General features: G+C 37.0%; 2 protein-coding genes across 2 annotated transcripts in view; one reads left to right on the top strand and one right to left on the bottom strand.

The window, feature by feature from the left end:
• GTF2F2 (general transcription factor IIF subunit 2) overlaps window positions 1-17,712 on the top strand; it is a 143,241-nt gene that overhangs the window by 39,160 nt on the left and 86,369 nt on the right. The window lies entirely within an intron of this gene.
• Window positions 10,485-11,264, bottom strand: KCTD4 (potassium channel tetramerization domain containing 4). Its single transcript, XM_060080244.1, has one exon. The coding sequence runs from the start codon at window positions 11,262-11,264 to the stop codon at window positions 10,485-10,487; it is 780 nt and encodes a 259-aa protein (XP_059936227.1).

The raw sequence follows: 17,712 nt of genomic DNA, 5'->3' as shown, positions 1-17,712 counted from the left end.
GGAAAGTCATTGTCATTATTTCAAAATAATAAATCAGAGTCAAAAAGCTTGGCCCAGAGAGATTTGGGGAGAATCTTCGAATGAATAGCTATAAGACTATTTAAAATGTGTCAGTTGGGGCTTCCCTGGTGGTGCAGTGGTTGAGAGTCTGCCTGCTAATGCAGGGGACACGGCTTCGAGCCCTGGTCTGGGAGGATCCCACATGCCACGGAGCAACTAAGCCCGTGAGCCACAACTACTGAGCCTGCGCGTCTGGAGCCTGTGCTCCGCAACAAGAGAGGCCACGATAGTGAGAGGCCCGTGCACTGCGATGAAGAGTGGCCCCCACTTGCCACAACTAGAGAAAGCCCTCGCACAGAAACAAAGACCCAACACAGCCATAAATAAATAAATAAATAAATTTTAAAAATATGTCAATTACTTACATTGTAAACATCTCTAATGTTCTTAAAAACACTTTTTTGATGAGCTGAGCACCTCACCTCTGAATCATATTTACGTTGTTTGATTTAAGTTGTTTGATGAACACTATTTTTCATAGATGGAGGAAAAAGTCAATTTTCTACTTTTCAAAGCTAGAAGGAGAATGTAGGTTGACAGAATGTATGTGGTAGTGATTGAGAATGGGTTCTAGAAACTGACTGCTGAATTAAAACCCTCCTCAATCTCTCATTAGGAGATCTGAAGTCTTTGACACACTTTTTTGCCAGACTTCTGTTTCTCCATTTGTAAATTAGTTGTAGCAATAACAATGTTTTTAGCAGAGTGCCTGGCATGATTTAATGCTCATCTTAACCTTTTATTCATCTTTATTTTAATTTAATTTTATTATTATTATTATTATTATTATACACGTATAATATGAGCCTGTAATTGTGCAGGCTAGGATTTTGAACAGAGCTGAGCAATAAACTTAAAGGTGTAAGGATCTTCAGCTACAAAGACAATTTTAAATAAGTGTCCGGTGTAAATATGTTTTAAAAATATGGGTCTAAGAAAATGAATTGCTTTGGCCTGTATCAGATTACAAGAAAATTTAAAAGCAGTCTGTCATTAATGTGAAGCCAAGCAGAAGATATTATTAGCAGCTTTAGTTAGGTGTGTGTTCAATCCAGAAAGATTGACCACGCACTGACATTGGTCCTGTGCTTCTCTATTTAATTTTATAAAAGACTGGTAGGGAACTAGGGTAGCGGGCATCTTCCTTGAATGTTTTAGAATAAGAACATCTCTCTGTCTGTCCTCATCCGTTTAGTTATTTAATGCACTATAAGTGACTAGAAGGTAAAAGATGAAAGGCAACATTTAGGTCTGTTTAACTGTATTGGTCTTAGTTGACATCTTTCATTTATTTGTTTACTAATTTTCGAAACACTTTTTCTTTCTGACGAACTCTTTTACGCTGTGTTCTTGTGTTTAAGTCTTCTAATGATTTATAAATCATTTGCCTCCCATGTGGCTGTGTAAAAGAAGGTTTTAAGCAACAATAACTGTATTTTATCTTTTGAAGTTGTGCAATACAAAAACAAGTAGTATGTATTTAGAAGTAAATATAAAATAAATCTGTTAATATGTGCATGAGTATGTTTTGCCTCTTAAGGGATCATCAAATTTGGGTTATATAACCAGAAAAACTCACTTATCCATGTCCTTTAGGTCACTTTTTATCTGGTTATTTTAAAAAGTATGTGAGCTTTATCATCTGTGCTCCAGTATTTTAACTTAAGTGTAAAAAAGCTAGCAGTAGCTTTTCCTGATCCTTCTGTTAACATGTTCTTGGGGAAAATGTCTAATTATTTGAGTAGTTTACTACAAGCTTATTAATTTGGAAAATTGCAGATAATACTAGCTACTTAGGGAACAAACAGCCGCCCTGCTGGTTAAAGCCTCGGGCCCCTCTCTGTGTCTGGAGGTGGCTCTTTATGTAACTCTTCGTTCATTCATCCCTTACTGTTTCTAAAAAAATGATCATGTCTGTCTCCCAGCTTCCACAAGTTTAGTTTTTCAGACTGTTTCTCTTTCTCAGTTTTTTTTTACTTCGTTCCCTCCCAGAAGACTAAAACAGAGCATGCAAGATGCTTTTTCATCCTAAGTATTTTAATTGCTTGATGCCGCAGGGAAGCAGGAGGATTATGGTCTTCTCCATTCCACCCTCACACTCCCCCTCCACCCCCAAAGCAGGGGAGGGGGTGGTAGTATAAAAGTTGACTATATCTCAGAAATCTGTGAAGTTGTTCCTGTGCCTACCTGATATATAAACACCCTTCCTCTCCCCCTATTTGCATAAAGATATTCTACTTTTTCTTAGATGTTCCCATTAAGAATTTTTAGTTCATTTTTAGAAATCAGTTTGGTGGTTATTCCCAGGTAGCTGTTCTTCTGGATTTAATCCAGTAATGAATCTGTACCTGAATGAGGAAAAATCTGCCTGGCTCACAGAGGTTTCTCTCCAGGTTACACTCATTCCCAGACCTATCAGTTACCCCTTTTCCTTTCTGTGGTTGTGGCCCCACACTTCTCATCAATGGATTCTCTGTTCTAGTGTGGTTTTTCTGTAGCAACTCACCAGGCTGACTGGATGCCCTTTTCATTAACTTTGGCGTCTTCCAGTATTTTAAACCAGGTTTTGGCATAGTCTACTGAATGGAGATGCCCTCCTCCCTTGAACGTTATCCTGCCCATTTTCAAGGCTCACGTCCTTTGCTGAGTCTCCCACTCAGTTCCTGGTGCCTGGGTGAAAGTGGTCTTACACCGTGGTTGGAGATTGCTTGCTAGTGGTGCGCCTGAGGCAAGTTGTTTAACTCTGTGGGTCTCTTTTCTCATCTGTAAAACGGGGGCTTTAATACCACCCACCTCCATCTAAAGTATCAATGACTTAATGCGTTTTTCTTCTTTGTACAGAAGTTCCGAGGTAAGAAGTGCAGGTCTGGTATGGTGGTTCCATGGTTATCAGCAACTGTCTGCCATCGTTAGTTTGTGGCTTCCATTCTCAAGGTGATCCAGAATGACTGCTGTGGTTATAAACATCACATCTACATTCCAGGCAGCAAAATGGAGGCAGGAGGGCAAGGCAGAAAGGCTCACCCAGCTTTGTGAGAGGACCATATCCAAAAGTCACACCCTCTCAGTTTTGCTTATATTCCATTGGCCGGAACTCGATAACTTGACCTTGCAGCCACAGCATACCAGGAAATACAGGTTTTTATCTGGGTACAGTTGCCACCTCAGTGGAATTAGGGTTCAGTTACTAACAAGTAAGGGAAGAATGAGTGTTGGGGAAGTAACAAGCAATCTGTGTAGCTCTACTAGAAAGGAGATAAGGCAAATAAAGTACTAAGTACTGACTGATAATTCTTAACGCCTCAGTGAATGCCAGGCATTTTTATGACTTTTGCTAAAAGGTCAGATTACCAGCATGTCCCACTTTTTCTTATTCCTTTCCACCCATTCATATACTTTTCAGGGTAGTGATCTTTTATAATACCATAATACAATAGCTGAAACTTACAGAAACAACCATAGATGATTTCTTGGAAGGGAAGAGCTAGGTAGGTAGTGGTTGTTCCCTTGTTGGAAAACCATTAGTCTCTAGAAGTTTCATCTTTTTTTTGCTTCATTAGCAGTTCTTAACATTGGTGGAGTTGATATGTCTTTTTTTATTTTGATTGGTACATATTCTTTTTTTTTAATAAAGAGAATTCCACTTAAAAATGTTTTTATTACATCCTTTAGTTAAATGGACAGTCTTAGGGTGATACAGAATGAAGATTGGGAATGATTTTACTTATGCTTATTAGCCTTGCTTCATTAAAACACCTCATTGTTAACTACCACATTTTTATATCAAGCTTTGCTGTTTTTCTGTATATTCATCATGTAGTGAATTTTACAATACACAGATTTTTGTTCTATAATAGAGCTATAGTCGAGCCTTCTTTTCTTGCCTCTTATTAAGTACAGTCTGCCTTATATCCAAATAATCTAAATTTTGATAAGATAGAAAAAAGAGGGAAGGGATATATAACTGGGAACCAAAATAACATTTTGATAAAGCCTGCCTCCAGTTTTCAAGGTAGCTGAATATTTATATATTGAATCCCAATGTGTTATTTTCTGGCTGTGTTGTAACAAGTAAACATATATGTGTCATAAATGCCTGCGGTTGCATTGTTTTGGTTTTGTTGTTTTATAAATCAGTCACCTGTGACTTTTAGATTCTTTTGATGTTTCTCTCCAGTAATCATCAACTTTTATTAATAATTATTTCTGCACACAGCTCTATGTAGTCTTTCCTTTTTCTTTTTTTTTAAAATTAGAGTATAATTGCTTTACAATGCTGTGTTAGTTTCTGCTGTAGAACCAAGTGAATCAGCTGTACGTGTACATACATCCCCTGCCTCTCGCGCTTCCCTTCCACCCCACGCCCCACCGCGCCCTGCGTCTTTCCTTTTTCTTTCCATGGTGGTTTCTTTAAAAATATCTATACGTGGATAGAAAAGATATGCAAACCTCAAAGTAGTTTTCTTAGGATGTTTGCATGTATATTTAATTTTATGTTTTTAAAAAATAAATCTAAATAAAAATTCATCAAATGGTATGGTACCTGAAGTAAATGCTAAATGTTGTAGTCCTTTGTAAAACCACATTAAGTCATAGAAGGTTATCAAACTCAAGCGACCATTGAGGTTAAAGTTAGTATCATTCAACAATTTTAAGAACCTTTAAAATTAGTTAATAAATCTCTTTTATAACGAGGCAAAATCAGTAGGGTGGAATTTTTTTTAAAAATCGGTAAATTTGCCCAATTTTACACTTTAATGATGTAGAAAAATATGTGCTAAAGATTCTAGAAGGCCATAGTCAAAATTACTTTTGAAAAGTTGGGCCTTTCTTCAAAAAGAACTTTATAAAATTAACTAGATCTTTAAAAAATGATAACTAGTAAAACTTGCTTTTAAATGTAACTGAATATTCTGGAATCCTTGGTTTGGAAAAACCTGCTGTACTATTAGGTTAACTGTGTTATATTTTATACTAGGGAACAGTTTTTTAAGACAGATAATAAAGAAGTATATTATAATTGTCTAACTCTTTAATATCCAGTTCAGTATTTTTTCTAAAATAAGTAGTAATTTAGATAAATTTAGAATTGCCATATTTTATGTACAGAATGCTTAATATTGTATAGTTTTTGCATTATTGGAAAGATTTAATTAAATGTAAGTTATTTATAATAGCTTATAAGACTTCTGTCAGTGACTTTTGTTTAATAGAAACTCTTGAACTATTGTGTATCTTTGCAAAGAGAAGAAGTAGGAATACAGTCACCTCTTTATAAATTAGGCAAATTTAAAATTTCATCTTATGAATGGATAAAGAAGATGTGGCACATATATACAATGGAATATTACTCAGCCATAAAAAGAAACAAAACTGAGTTATTTGTAGTGAGGTAGATGGACCCAGAGTCTGTCATACAGAGTGAAGTAAGTCAGAAAGAGAAAAACAAACACCGCATGCTAACACATATATATGGAATCTAAGGGGGAAAAAAAGTTCATGAAGAACCTAGGGGCAAGACGGGAATAAAGACAGAGACCTACTAGAGAATGGACTTGAGGATATGGGGAGGGGGAAGGGTAAGCTGTGACAAAGTGAGAGAGTGGCATGGACATATATACACTACCAAATGTAAAACAGATAGCTAGTGGGAAGCAGCCGCATAGCACAGGGAGATCAGCTCTGTGCTTTGTGACCACCTAGAGGGGTGGGATAGGGAGGGTGGGAGGGAGGGAGACGCAAGAGGGAAGAGATATGGGAACAAATGTATATGTATAACTGATTCACTTTGTTATAAAGCAGAAACTAACACACCATTGTAAAGCAATTATACTCCAATAAAGATGTTAAAAATAAATAAATTAAATAAATAAATAAATAAATAAAATTTCATCTTAGATATTTCCCTCTGCCCAGCACATCTTCCTTTATCCCCACCCCCTTGGTGTTTATTCACAGAAGCAAATTAATTTTAATATTAGCTTAAGCAAAATATGATTAGGAAGATGTCTGCTACAGAAGTAGCCATTATATATTTCAAAGCTAAATACAGTGGGAGGGGGAGAGAGGGGAGGGATGGACTGGGAGTTTGGAGTTAGTAGATGCAAATTATTATGTATAGAATGCATAAACAACAAGGTCCTACTGTATAGCACAGGAAACTATATTCAGTATAATGGGATAAACCATAATGGAAAAGAATATAAAAAAGAATGTATATATGTGTATAACTGAGTCACTTGGATGTACAGCAGAAATTAACACAACATTGTAAATCAACTATACTTAAATTTAAAATATTAAAAAGCTAAATACAAATAATTTCTAAGTTGCATGCTGTTTTGGATAGGCCATATTACATTTCTGCTTTATTTGCAAGATAATTATGATTCAGATACTCAGATTTTAACCTTGACTGACATCATTGCAATTTAAGGCATTTGATCATAATTTATTACATAGGGGTATCTTTAAGAGTATGGTATCATATATTATTGCTGACTGAGTTTAAATTGCTGATAAAACAGCTGCAGTGATTATTTTGATCTTGTAGATTTTGTGCATGAAGCTAGAAGATAAAAGTCCCAAGAAAAACTCATTATATGTATTTTTAAACTAATGAAATTGAAAACTGCATTTGCCTGGAGCAATTTAATTTAAAGTAGATTCTTGTATCTTATAGTATTCATCACAGTATTAAGCATGCATTTGTCAAAAGTCCTCTGTTCTGTTCATGTCTAAGTTGAAAGCCTAATTAATGTAAATGTGCATTTTTGTGCCTGTTCTTCATGGTTATCTCATGAAGGAACCTTTACACTGGATAAGATAATAACCAGTGCTTATGGGAAGTCTGTGATGGCTGAGGCATTTTACATGTAATTTAGAATTTAAGCCTTATAAATGCTCTATCAACTAGTTATTATTATCTCCATTTTACCGTGAGGATGTTGAAGGTCAAAGAAGTTAAGCATCTTGTTTATGGTCATGTAAGCAAATTAGTGGAAGTTAATTGAATTTGAACCCAAGTCTGACTCCAGAGCCCATGTGTGTTTCACTGTGCCATTTTTTTTTCCTATGAGGAAAAATATGTCAGTTCTTTGGACTGTATAAGTCATAAAAAGTAACCCCCCTTTTCAGCAAACCTGACGTGAAAATCTAGATTTGCCAATATACAAATTCGGGATATTCTTTATTCTTGTGAGATGTTTCATCTGATGTTCTTTAAATGACACGACATGACATTTAAAATATTATTTGCTTTCCCAAAATTCAGCTGTTTTACTTAACATTTTAAGAATACCTGCATTGTGAGATTTTTATCAAGTGAGGCAAACCTGTATTTTGGTATTCTTTATTTAGCATGTTCTTCGTGAATGCCTGTTTTCACCTGTTTAACACCAGGTTCTGGGTGTTAGATAAGTGGCCTGCAAAAGTAGATATAGTTCCTGCTGGCTCTGGAACTGGTATAGCTGGGTTTCAAATGTTGGTTCCACCTTTACCTCTCAATAACTGTATGATCTTATTAGCAGGTTCCTTAGCCCTCTTAGGCTCTTTCTTCATCTGTGAGAAGGAAAAAATAGTACCTTTCTTAGGGTCATCGTGAGAATTAATTGAGATAATATATGTGCATAGCATGGTACCTGGCATGTAATAAAATAATAAATGTTACCTTTTTATCATCTTAAAAATAGCACTTGAAATATAAGTAGTTTTCTTTAAAAAAAACTGAACAAGCTTAATTGGTATCATGATCTTCAATCTGGGATGGTAGTCATCTTTTTTGTATCATTTGAAAAGTCTCATAAGTGTTTCCCTTCATTTGTTCTGCACGCTGCACACATTTTAGAAATATAGTACGCCATAAGCTATGTGTTTATTTTTAATATTTTAAGGGCAATGCCAGAATCACTGTGTGGTGTAATTCCAAATACAGGCGTGTATATGTTTGGCTCATGGCAAGTACAGTAACCTATTTTTTATTACCTTTCTTCTGAAAAAGAAGATGACGAGTCACTTTGTGATTTATTCTTTGGAGCAATATTTACTTACGAGAAAAGATTTGAGGAAGAAATTCTTCATTGACTGCAAACAAAAATGTTATGACAGCTTCACTCTGACTTACAGTTGGCATTTTGTATGATTTCTTGAATTTTTTGAATGGAAAGTATTTCTAAGTTTTTTTTTTAAATAGTGAAATTTTAAAGCTAGATATTTTCTGTACACTTACAATATTTAGGCACTTGAATATGTAAATACAAGTGCAAGTAATTTTGAATTTAAAAAGGTACATTTATGAAAAGTTACACAAGAGTTCTCAATCTAGCCATATTTCCTTGTAGATTCCTAAATTGTTTTAGGATATGATTTATCAAAAGCTTGAGGAAAAATTAAATGCATTCCAGAAACGATTTTTTTGAGATGTACAAAAACACGAGTGACAAATTTCTTTAAGTAATGGTTTCCATCAATAATTTTGTTATAACAGTTAAATTTTCTTTTTGTGAACTGATGCAAAAACCTCACTTATAATACGTCTAGGGAGATTTGTTCAGCTATATTTCCTGTAGAAAGAGATGTCAGGGCTATTTTTATTATCTGTAATGAAACCCTGTTAGAGAAAATCTTTCTTTGACATTAAATCACTATCCTTTTTTTCATTACGAAGTCTAAATGCCAAGGAAAAGTCAACTTGTAAGCTAGAGAGGTATATAAACAGTTCAATTATAGTGACTGCTAAAATAGATTTTATTATTTTTTTCTGTTTTCATAGTTCTTTTAAATCCTGATTAAGCCATTTTTAAGTACATAAGAGATAATTTGATGCTTTAATAGAAACATTTTTTCTTGTAATACAAAAAGAAGATTGTGTGGTTGATGTGGAGATTTTTGTTTTTAATGTGAATTTTTAAAGGACTTTTTTGTACAAGAGGTTTTTAAATATTTCTTTTAGTATGTACAGCCAACATTTGTATTACCTCAGATGTTGTAATGGGAAGTCAATTATACTTCTGAGAATGAATATTAGCTTTGCTGAGTTTTTATGTGTAAGCAAACTTTTGGCTTATATGCTAACTTATGTAACCTCAGTTAAGATTTTCAGAAATATTTTGTTGAAGTTTATTAAAGTTAAGATTTAATTATCAGTTTTAATTGTTAAATTTTAAAGGAGCCAATTTAAAATGTAATTTGTTCTTAGAAACCAAAGAAAATAAGTGACATAGAAATAAATGATTTAGCTGTTCTTTGGGAGGAAAAAAATACACTCACATTTAAAGCTAAGTTTCTAGATTGTTTAATTGAGATAGCCATATATAAAACTTAATTTCTAAAAATACCTTCTTATTTAGTATGAAGCAAAGAAATTACCACAACTCACTGAGTCTGAGGTTTAGCATCAAAAGTGATGCTGAGAAGAATAAAGTTCTTTCATAAGGATGTTTAGTAATGTTCATCTAATATTTTTGAGCTTGAAAAATGAATAGATAGGACGATTCTGAAAATGAACTCTTTCATTATTCTAATACCATGTACTACTGTATTGAGACTAAGTTATCCATGCTGTGTTGGAGCTCAGCCTGCAAAGAAATGAATTGGCTGATTTTTGTCATTTGCAAGTCCAGCCAGGGTTACTGCAGCCTGCCAGTTGACCACATCAATGCATAATTTTGTGTGAAGTCATCAAAAGGTACTATTTGTTTTAAAAGTGACACATTTAACTTTTTACTATAATTATTAATACAAGCAAAGAAGTTAGTAGTGCTTTCTTTTTTTTTTATTGTCATCAAGCAGTTTTCTAGGAATTTTCAGCAATATATCAATTCAGCTGTAATTCTAGTATGAAGTACAGAAACTATGATCAAGCTTTTGGTGCCTACCATTAAAAATTAAATCCATAACTTTAATTCTTACAATCTCATTTTGTTTCACCACAGCTCTGTTTTAGTAGATCTGCATATCTGTCTTGGTCTCAATGGTTAATTTTACCAGTTCAGTTTCTTTGTAGATTTTTGCCATAAGTAGAAAGGATTTAAAATCTTACAGTCCCTTAAAATATTTTATTACCATTTACTTGAAGGAGTGATAGATAACGTACATGCTTGTTCATTGTGCAAATACTTAAGACATTCTGATTGAAAGACAGCTTAAGGAAAAATAAACAAATAGCAAAAGCATTCAGTCTTTATTTACAATATGTAGAAGATTACTGTTTTCACTTTAAGTGTACGAGTCTGATCAGCAGGAACACCCTAGAGAAGGACATCTTTAGCAATAGAATTTACATACCGTTAGCTCACAGTAATTGCTTAGCAGCCGGTCTCTGAGTACAGAGCTAGCTGGGCACGTTATTTGGGATGCCTTTGATGCTGTGGTTTTCCGAAGCTTGCTGGCTGCATGCTTGTTGCCTTTGTTCGTGACACAGGTAATTACTTGATAAAATGAAGTGCATCGCTGTGAACAATCGACCCTTTGGAGCAATCCAGGCTGGTCAGCAGTCTAAAACCACACTTTAAGGCCATCATTATGGCCTCGAACTTAAGAGTTTCCAAGGTGCAGACAAAGGTGTTGTCTTCCTTCAGTACAAGTCGAGTTCCATTTTCAGACTTTATGAAGTATTTAAATTGAATGATGTTTGACGATACTGAAAACTCCTCTGGAAAGCCATCCAGCCTGCTTTTGGACACCAGAACAATGCGAGATTTTATTTTTGATATGAAATCAGGAGCATTACAGAAGATTCTCAGTCCTTGTGAGCGATCATGGTTATCTGTTATTTCCAAGAAAGTAGTCTCCCTGGGTGTTAGCTGTTCTTTTTCCCACCTGGACTTCACTTCCTCCGCCAGTCCCTTGAGCTGAAAGAATTCTGCTTCTTGTGCGAGAAGTTGATTTTCTCGAAACCCTTCTGGCAGTAGAAGTTCTCCATTTCGTAGGAAGTTTAGAACATGCCTGAAGAGGAGCCCATCCCTGTCTATGAAATAATGACCATCAGCATCAAATGGGCAGAGGATTTTTCCATTTACTATACCTTCAAGGAAAGTGTCTGGGTACTTGGTCAGTGTTTGTTTCTGAGTAATGTATAAGTATCCACCAACGTTGAGGGTCATCAGGGTGGATTTGCAGTTCTTTCCCTGGTCAGCATCTTCCAGGCTGTTGTGTTTCCCTTCATACTCCTTTTCTTTTTCTCTTCTGTTTATTTTACGCTCCATTTTTGAAAATGCTATTTCAGCTTGTTCTTCTTGGCGTTGAGATTTTTAAAAAAAGAAACACTACCACACAAACACGCCTTTATTCAGCCCCAGCCTGGTGATGGAATTGCCGGTGCTGGCAGCGCGGTTTTGCAGTAGGTGGCGTATCAGCTATGTGTGCAGGAGCTTTCTGGAGTAAGAGGGAAGAAAGATAATTTGCATTTAACTGTATCAGGGAAGGAACTCGCTGTGAAAAGGTTTTCATTCTTTGAAGTAATGAAAGTTATTGAATACATTGAATTTCCTATTGGCAGTTAAGCAGTTACATATGTTTAATTCTCCAGCTAAGTGTGAATTTTTATCCACTTCTAAATGTCTTTTAAGTTATTAATCAGGCAGGCTTAATATTGAATAATAGTGTCAGCTTTTGGAGAATAATGTATGTTGAATGAGTATCATTTTTTAAAGTAAATCATAAGTAGGAAACCCAAAGAGAAAGGACTTAGGTGTATAGAATTTTTTCTCCTAAAAAAAGCCACACATTTCACAAGTGGTGTAGTCATTTTAGAGACACAAGTGAGAATATTTAAACTTGTTGTTTGTGACATTGTACTTGAATTTAATTGGATTTGCCTGTGATTCTGCTTTGTGGATCTTTAGCAAGTGAGAAGAAATTTTCTTCATGTCCTTTAACAAAAGTCTCTGTTATTTTGGCTTTTTACCCTAAAGGTAAAAAATCAAATATACAGGTTTTACAGTAATCTTTTTTTTTTTTTTTTGGTTAAGATTGCCTGTGGAAAATTCATAAGCTTGTTTCACCCTAAACGTGCTTCGCTGCTGAACAAAGACTTGGACTGCTGTGGAAAATACTGTAACCGTGTGTCTGTGTGTTTGTGCGTGTGTGCGTGTGTGCGTGTGCTCCCTCGAGAAGATAACAGAGAAACACATTCAAAATACCTGCTGTAAAATAGTGTCATGGGCCAAGTTAGTTGGGTTTCTTTTGCCGCTGGGGGAGAGAAAAGACCAAAGCCTAGCTGCCTTTTTTTTTTTTTTTTGGAGCTGGAACAGTGTCAGTGTGGTGGTTTTTTTCCCCTTTCTTTTTTTTTCTCCTTCCGCTGTAACTTGCCTTCCAAAACATTTTAGGGATCTTGAGTTTTCATTTCTAGAATTTAAAGACCCAGTGGTAAGAAATGTGAGCACTGTCCCCAGTACACTATTATTTGGCTGATCTACCTGCCAAATTATTCTGAGGAACTACATTGTCCTCAGAATTAGACTTCAGATTTTGTTAAATTGATTTATATTTTTATTACATTAAAGGTATTTGAAATTTTTTCAACTTTGTGTTGATAGAAATGTTGGTGCAGATTCTTCTAAAAATGCTTGCCTTGCCTTTTCTGTAAACAATGTTAGATTTTCTTCAGATATAAAAATTTTACTTTTAATTATAGCGCATTTTGAATTTAGTATTTACGTATCCTTGAGCTTATCAAAAGTTCATTGAAATTAAACTAGGAATCTAAGACATAACATTTTTAGGGCTGAGTTTTTGCTTTGAGACTATGAAATTGAACCAAAGATAAGATTGACTTCTCGAGAGTTTTTAGTGTTTTATGTAGAACTTTACAACTTGTTAATAGTAAGCCAACATTTTGACTAAAGCTTCCTCTCAGTACTGCATCATTTAAGAAGAGTTTAACTATTATATTCTAATAATTTCATGTGTGTTGATTTTGTGGTTTTGGAATCAGGTCTTACCTATGGCTATGACTTCTTCTGAAATATTGAATAGATTTGGGGGGTACAACTTTAGAAACAGAATTCTTGTGTTAATATAGTCAATGCACATGAGTAGCACCATGTAATGGCAAAACCAGCAAAAGCATGCCAATTTCATTTACAGTTATAGTCCTGTTTCAGTGAACTTTGTGGGACACCAGAATCGATAGAACATAACTGTAGTATAGTGGTGGAGACTGTGCTAGAATTTTCTTTGTATGTTTAAATAAAGTGATGTAGTTGAATTCTATGTTAGGCTTAGTCTACTTCCTTATACACTGTTTGGCCTGTTTATAGATGCCTTCCTGGGGGAGCCCTAAAGCTAGTGCTGCTGGAGGATTTGCTTCCGTGGGGTGGGGAGGTGAGGCAGGCAGGACTGGAGGAAGTTGGACTACTGATCCCTTCAGCCATCACCCCCGGGGCCACCTTACACTTGCTGACTTGCTCACTTCTGATTTCTGCTTTCTGGTTTTTAAAATTGCTGGTGCGTGTTCTTTGTTTCTGCTGGCTTGCCTTGACAGACTCTGAACCACCGTATCATGTGCCTCTAACCCTTGACCGCTCTTTCTCTTTAGACTTCACTCTGATGTTCCTGGCTTCTGCAGACCTGACCTGTATGATTTGTTTGCCAGCTGTGACCTGGCAACAATAGTGTAACAGAAGCCTTGTCTGACTGGAAGCTGATAAGAATCCATAGGACTTTTCTTTTATGTCCTATTGCTCCCAACTTGTGGTCTTAAGAAAGAAAAATGGTACCCAGTAGGTCCCAGCTTCTCTGCATTACTCCACTCCATCCCCATTAAAGCAAGATGATGGCAGTTTACAGAAATCACGGGGCTTTGTTGATCATTGCTGCTGTGGTGGTTCATATGCCCCTTAGGAGAAAGCCAGGTTGTCTTCTTTTTAGTCTTTTTTAAGCTTATATTTACCTGCTTTGGGGGCTGTAGGGTGGGGAGAGTCATGTCAATCAAGTCCACACATCCGGAAAACTGTAAAAATGGTGCTTCAATAACTATTCCAAGGCAAACATCCATGGTTTATGTGACTACATTTCTCTGCCTCACTGCAGGTACAAACTGGAAGTAATCAGTTCAGTGGTTTTAGCAGAAGGGCTTAACCTACACATCAAAGATTAGCTCGCGGGCTTCCCTGGTGGCGCAGTGGTTGAGAGTCCGCCTGCCGATGCAGGGGACATGGGTTCGTGCCCCGATCCGGGAAGATCCCACGTGCTGTGGAGCAGCTGGGCCCGTGAGCCATGGCCGCTGAGCCTGCGCATCTGGAGCCTGTGCTCCACAACGGGAGAGGCCACAACATTGAGAGGTCCACGTAGCACAAAAAAAAAAAAAGAGTAGCTCGCTTTAGTCCACTTGACCACTAGACTTGAAGATTTCATCCGCTTTGCAGGCAGAAAGATATATTTTTTAAAAAGTGTCTGTCATAGACATCTGTAATCACCCATATAAAAGAGCCCTTTAGTCAACTTTGAAGATTTATTTTCTCATATATATATATATATATATATATATATATATATATATATATCTGTTTCTTACTTCTTTCATTCAACTGTTTTTTTTTAACTAGTTCATGCTGCCGTATATACATCTGTTTCACTACCTGTGGATGGCACATGGTATTTCACACTTACGTACCCAATAAATGTTGTTTTTGATTCCCTAGTGATGGACACCCAGGCTGCCTCAATCCCTTGCTGTGATGAACAGTTTCAAGCATGTCCTCTTATGGGTGTCTGGAAATTTGAGGGCTTACTGGCCATGTTCAGTTTCACTTAGAACTGCCAGATGACTCCCGAGATCAGCTCTATCAGTGCGCTCTCCCACCAGCAGTGCCTGTGGTTTCCTGTTTCCCCACATTTTTTCCAACACCTGGTGTTATCTGCCTTTCTTTTTTTGTTTTGTTTTGTTTTGTTTTATTTTTTAGATTTCACATATAAGTGATATCACATAGTATTTGTCTTTTTCAGTCTGACCTATTTCACTTAGCATAATACCCTCCAAGTCCATCCATGTTGTGCAAATGTCAAAATTTCATTCTTTTTTATGGCTGAGTAGTATTCCAGTGTGTGTGTGTGTGTGTGTGTGTGTGTGTGTGTGTGTGTGTGTGTGTGTGTGTGTGTGTGTGTGTGTATCTTCTCTATCCATTCATCTGTTGATGGACACTTAGGTTGCTTTCATATCTTGGCAATTGTAAAGAATGCTGCTATAAACATTGGGTGCCTGTATCTTTTCGAATTAGAGTGTTCTCTGAATATATACCTGGGGGTGGAATTGCTGGGTCATATGGTAGCTCTGTTTTTAGTTTTTGAGAAACCTCCATACTGTTTTCCACAGTGGCTGCACCAACAGTGTATGAGGATTCCCTTTTCTCCACATTCTTGCCAACATTTGTTATTTGTGTTCCTGTTGATGATAGCCAACTTTGAGGATGTAAACAGTGTCATTGTCAGGTTCTTGTCATGAGTATATTCATTGGTTAGTCCCAATGCCTAACCAAATTTTAGCAAAACCTTTCCACTATATGGTGATGCTCATCTTCCACTGTCTGCATTAGGCAGAATTTATTCCAGGCCAATGGGAATTCCTATCTTATCTACCAACTCTTGATGGGAAACGAGGTCATCGTCATCAACATTATTGACACAGAACATGACCATAATATATGCTTGCTCCATTTATATGCCAGAGATATTCTCCTGCCATGGAAGGAAGTGGAACCTTACCAAGAAGGTATCTCTCTTGGTTGGAAGATAGAAGATTTGATAATCCCCCTAGACTCAACAGATCACTTTCTGAAATTCAAGCACTCCTTTCCAAGGAAAAGGGATGGTCTCAGAAGCTGCCTTTATTAAAAACACTGGGCTTCTGTTTCCTCATTCTCTGCCTCTACCAAATCTTTTCGGTTATTTTCACCTGCATACATTAATGCCTGTTTTTTAAAAAAGATTATTTCCTATTACCTTAGGAAGAAAGTAAACCCAACTACAGAAAGAGCAGTAGCTGTCAATTTTCACTTAAAGCTGGCACTATGTCTCTGCCCTGGTCTTTTGCAGATTTTTTAAGGCTTATTGATCTGGGTCTTTCTTCTTCACTTGAATTTATACCCATCTACTTGATTCTGCAGTGATATCTTTATCTGTTCATTTTCCAAAATCTGGCTAACCTTTGGCCATCTGACTTTCATGTCCTCTGATGCCTTTTTGCCTTGATCTTCCTATACCTTTCACAAGCTGAGTTTCTCTCTCTTTTTTTTTTTTTTTTTTTTTTTTTTTTGCGGTACACGGGCCTCTCACTATTGTGGCCTCTCCCGTTGCAGAGCACAGGCTCCGGATGTGCAGGCCCAGCGGCCATGGCTCACGGGCCCAGCCGCTCCGCGGCATGTGGGATCTTCCCAGACCAGGGCACGAACCCGCGTCCCCTGTATCGGCAGGCGGACTCTCAACCACTGCGCCACCAGGGAAGGCCCTCTCTTTTTTAATGTGTGGCTTTCTTGTTCTTCATAGCCTCCCGTTAATAGCATTGAATGTGAGAAACATTCACTTTGATACTCAGCTGTAATCATATTATTTTAGCTTCTTTTTTGGTGTTAAAAAACGTAAATAAATTACACAGTGTAATGTATTAACATATTTTAAGAATCAAGGATTTTTCTGTGTTAATCTAATTCTATTTGAACATCAAAACTTTAGTTTCGGGCTTCCCTGGTGGCGCAGTGGTTGAGTCCGCCTGCCGATGCAGGGGACACGGGTTCGTGCCCCGGTCCGGGAAGATCCCACATGTCGTGGAGCGGCTAGGCCCGTGAGCCATGGCCGCTGAGCCTGCATATCTGGAGCCTGTGCTCCGCAACGGGAGAGGCCACAACAGTGAGAGGCCCGTGTACCGCAAAAAAAAAAAAAAAAAAAAAAACTTTAGTTTCATTTTGAAATATAAAATTTTTCTGCAAAATTAGATGTTGTCTTGTACTGGGGCTTCCATCCCCACAAGTACTACCTCACTGCCTTATGGAGCTGACTGACCACAGTATCTCACCACCTGTGCAGAGTGCTGAAGTCCTCCTAGGACACATTCAGTATAGCTTTTGGCAGGAAGGTGATGTGGATGTGTAATTCCAGTCAGATGAATAAGCTTGTAAATGTTTTGCAGTGTTGAACTGAGTCTTCAAAGAAGCCCAGGAAACTTTACTGCATCAGCAAATTTTTAAACCTCACTTGAGGAGTGTAGAAAAGATGAAAACACTTTGTATCAAAAGGAGCACAAATAAGAATGACAGACTAAATGAGAAGTTCTGACAAAATTCCATTCCACGTTTCTTTGCTTTTCATTACCGAGGTAATCTTGAAAACAATTTACACATCACATTAATTCATTTTTAAAAAATTTTATTCATTCATTCATTCATTTATTTATTTATTTATTTATTTGGCTGCGTTGGGTCTTCGTTTCTGTGCAAGGACTTTCTCCAGTTGTGGCAAGTGGGGGCCACTCTTCATTGCAGTGCGCGGGCCTCTCACTGTTGTGGCCTCTCCTGTCGCAGAGCACAGGCTCCAGACGCACAGGCTCAGTAATTGTGGCTCATGGGCTTAGTCGCTCCGCGGTATGTGGGATCTTCCCAGACTAGGGCTTGAACCCATGTCCCCTGCATTGGCAGGCAGACTCTCAACCACTGCACCACC

The sequence above is a fragment of the Mesoplodon densirostris genome, chromosome 17 (assembly GCF_025265405.1).
Source record: "Mesoplodon densirostris isolate mMesDen1 chromosome 17, mMesDen1 primary haplotype, whole genome shotgun sequence".
NCBI classification, from domain to species: domain Eukaryota; kingdom Metazoa; phylum Chordata; class Mammalia; order Artiodactyla; family Ziphiidae; genus Mesoplodon; species Mesoplodon densirostris.
The sequence above is the reverse complement of the archived record's forward strand: the minus strand, read 5'-3'. Positions and strand labels throughout refer to the sequence as shown.

Coding starts and splice junctions, on each gene's coding strand:
- KCTD4 (XM_060080244.1), bottom strand. CDS start 11,264: ATGGAGCGTAAAATAAACAGAAGAGAAAAAGAAAAGGAGTATGAAGGG.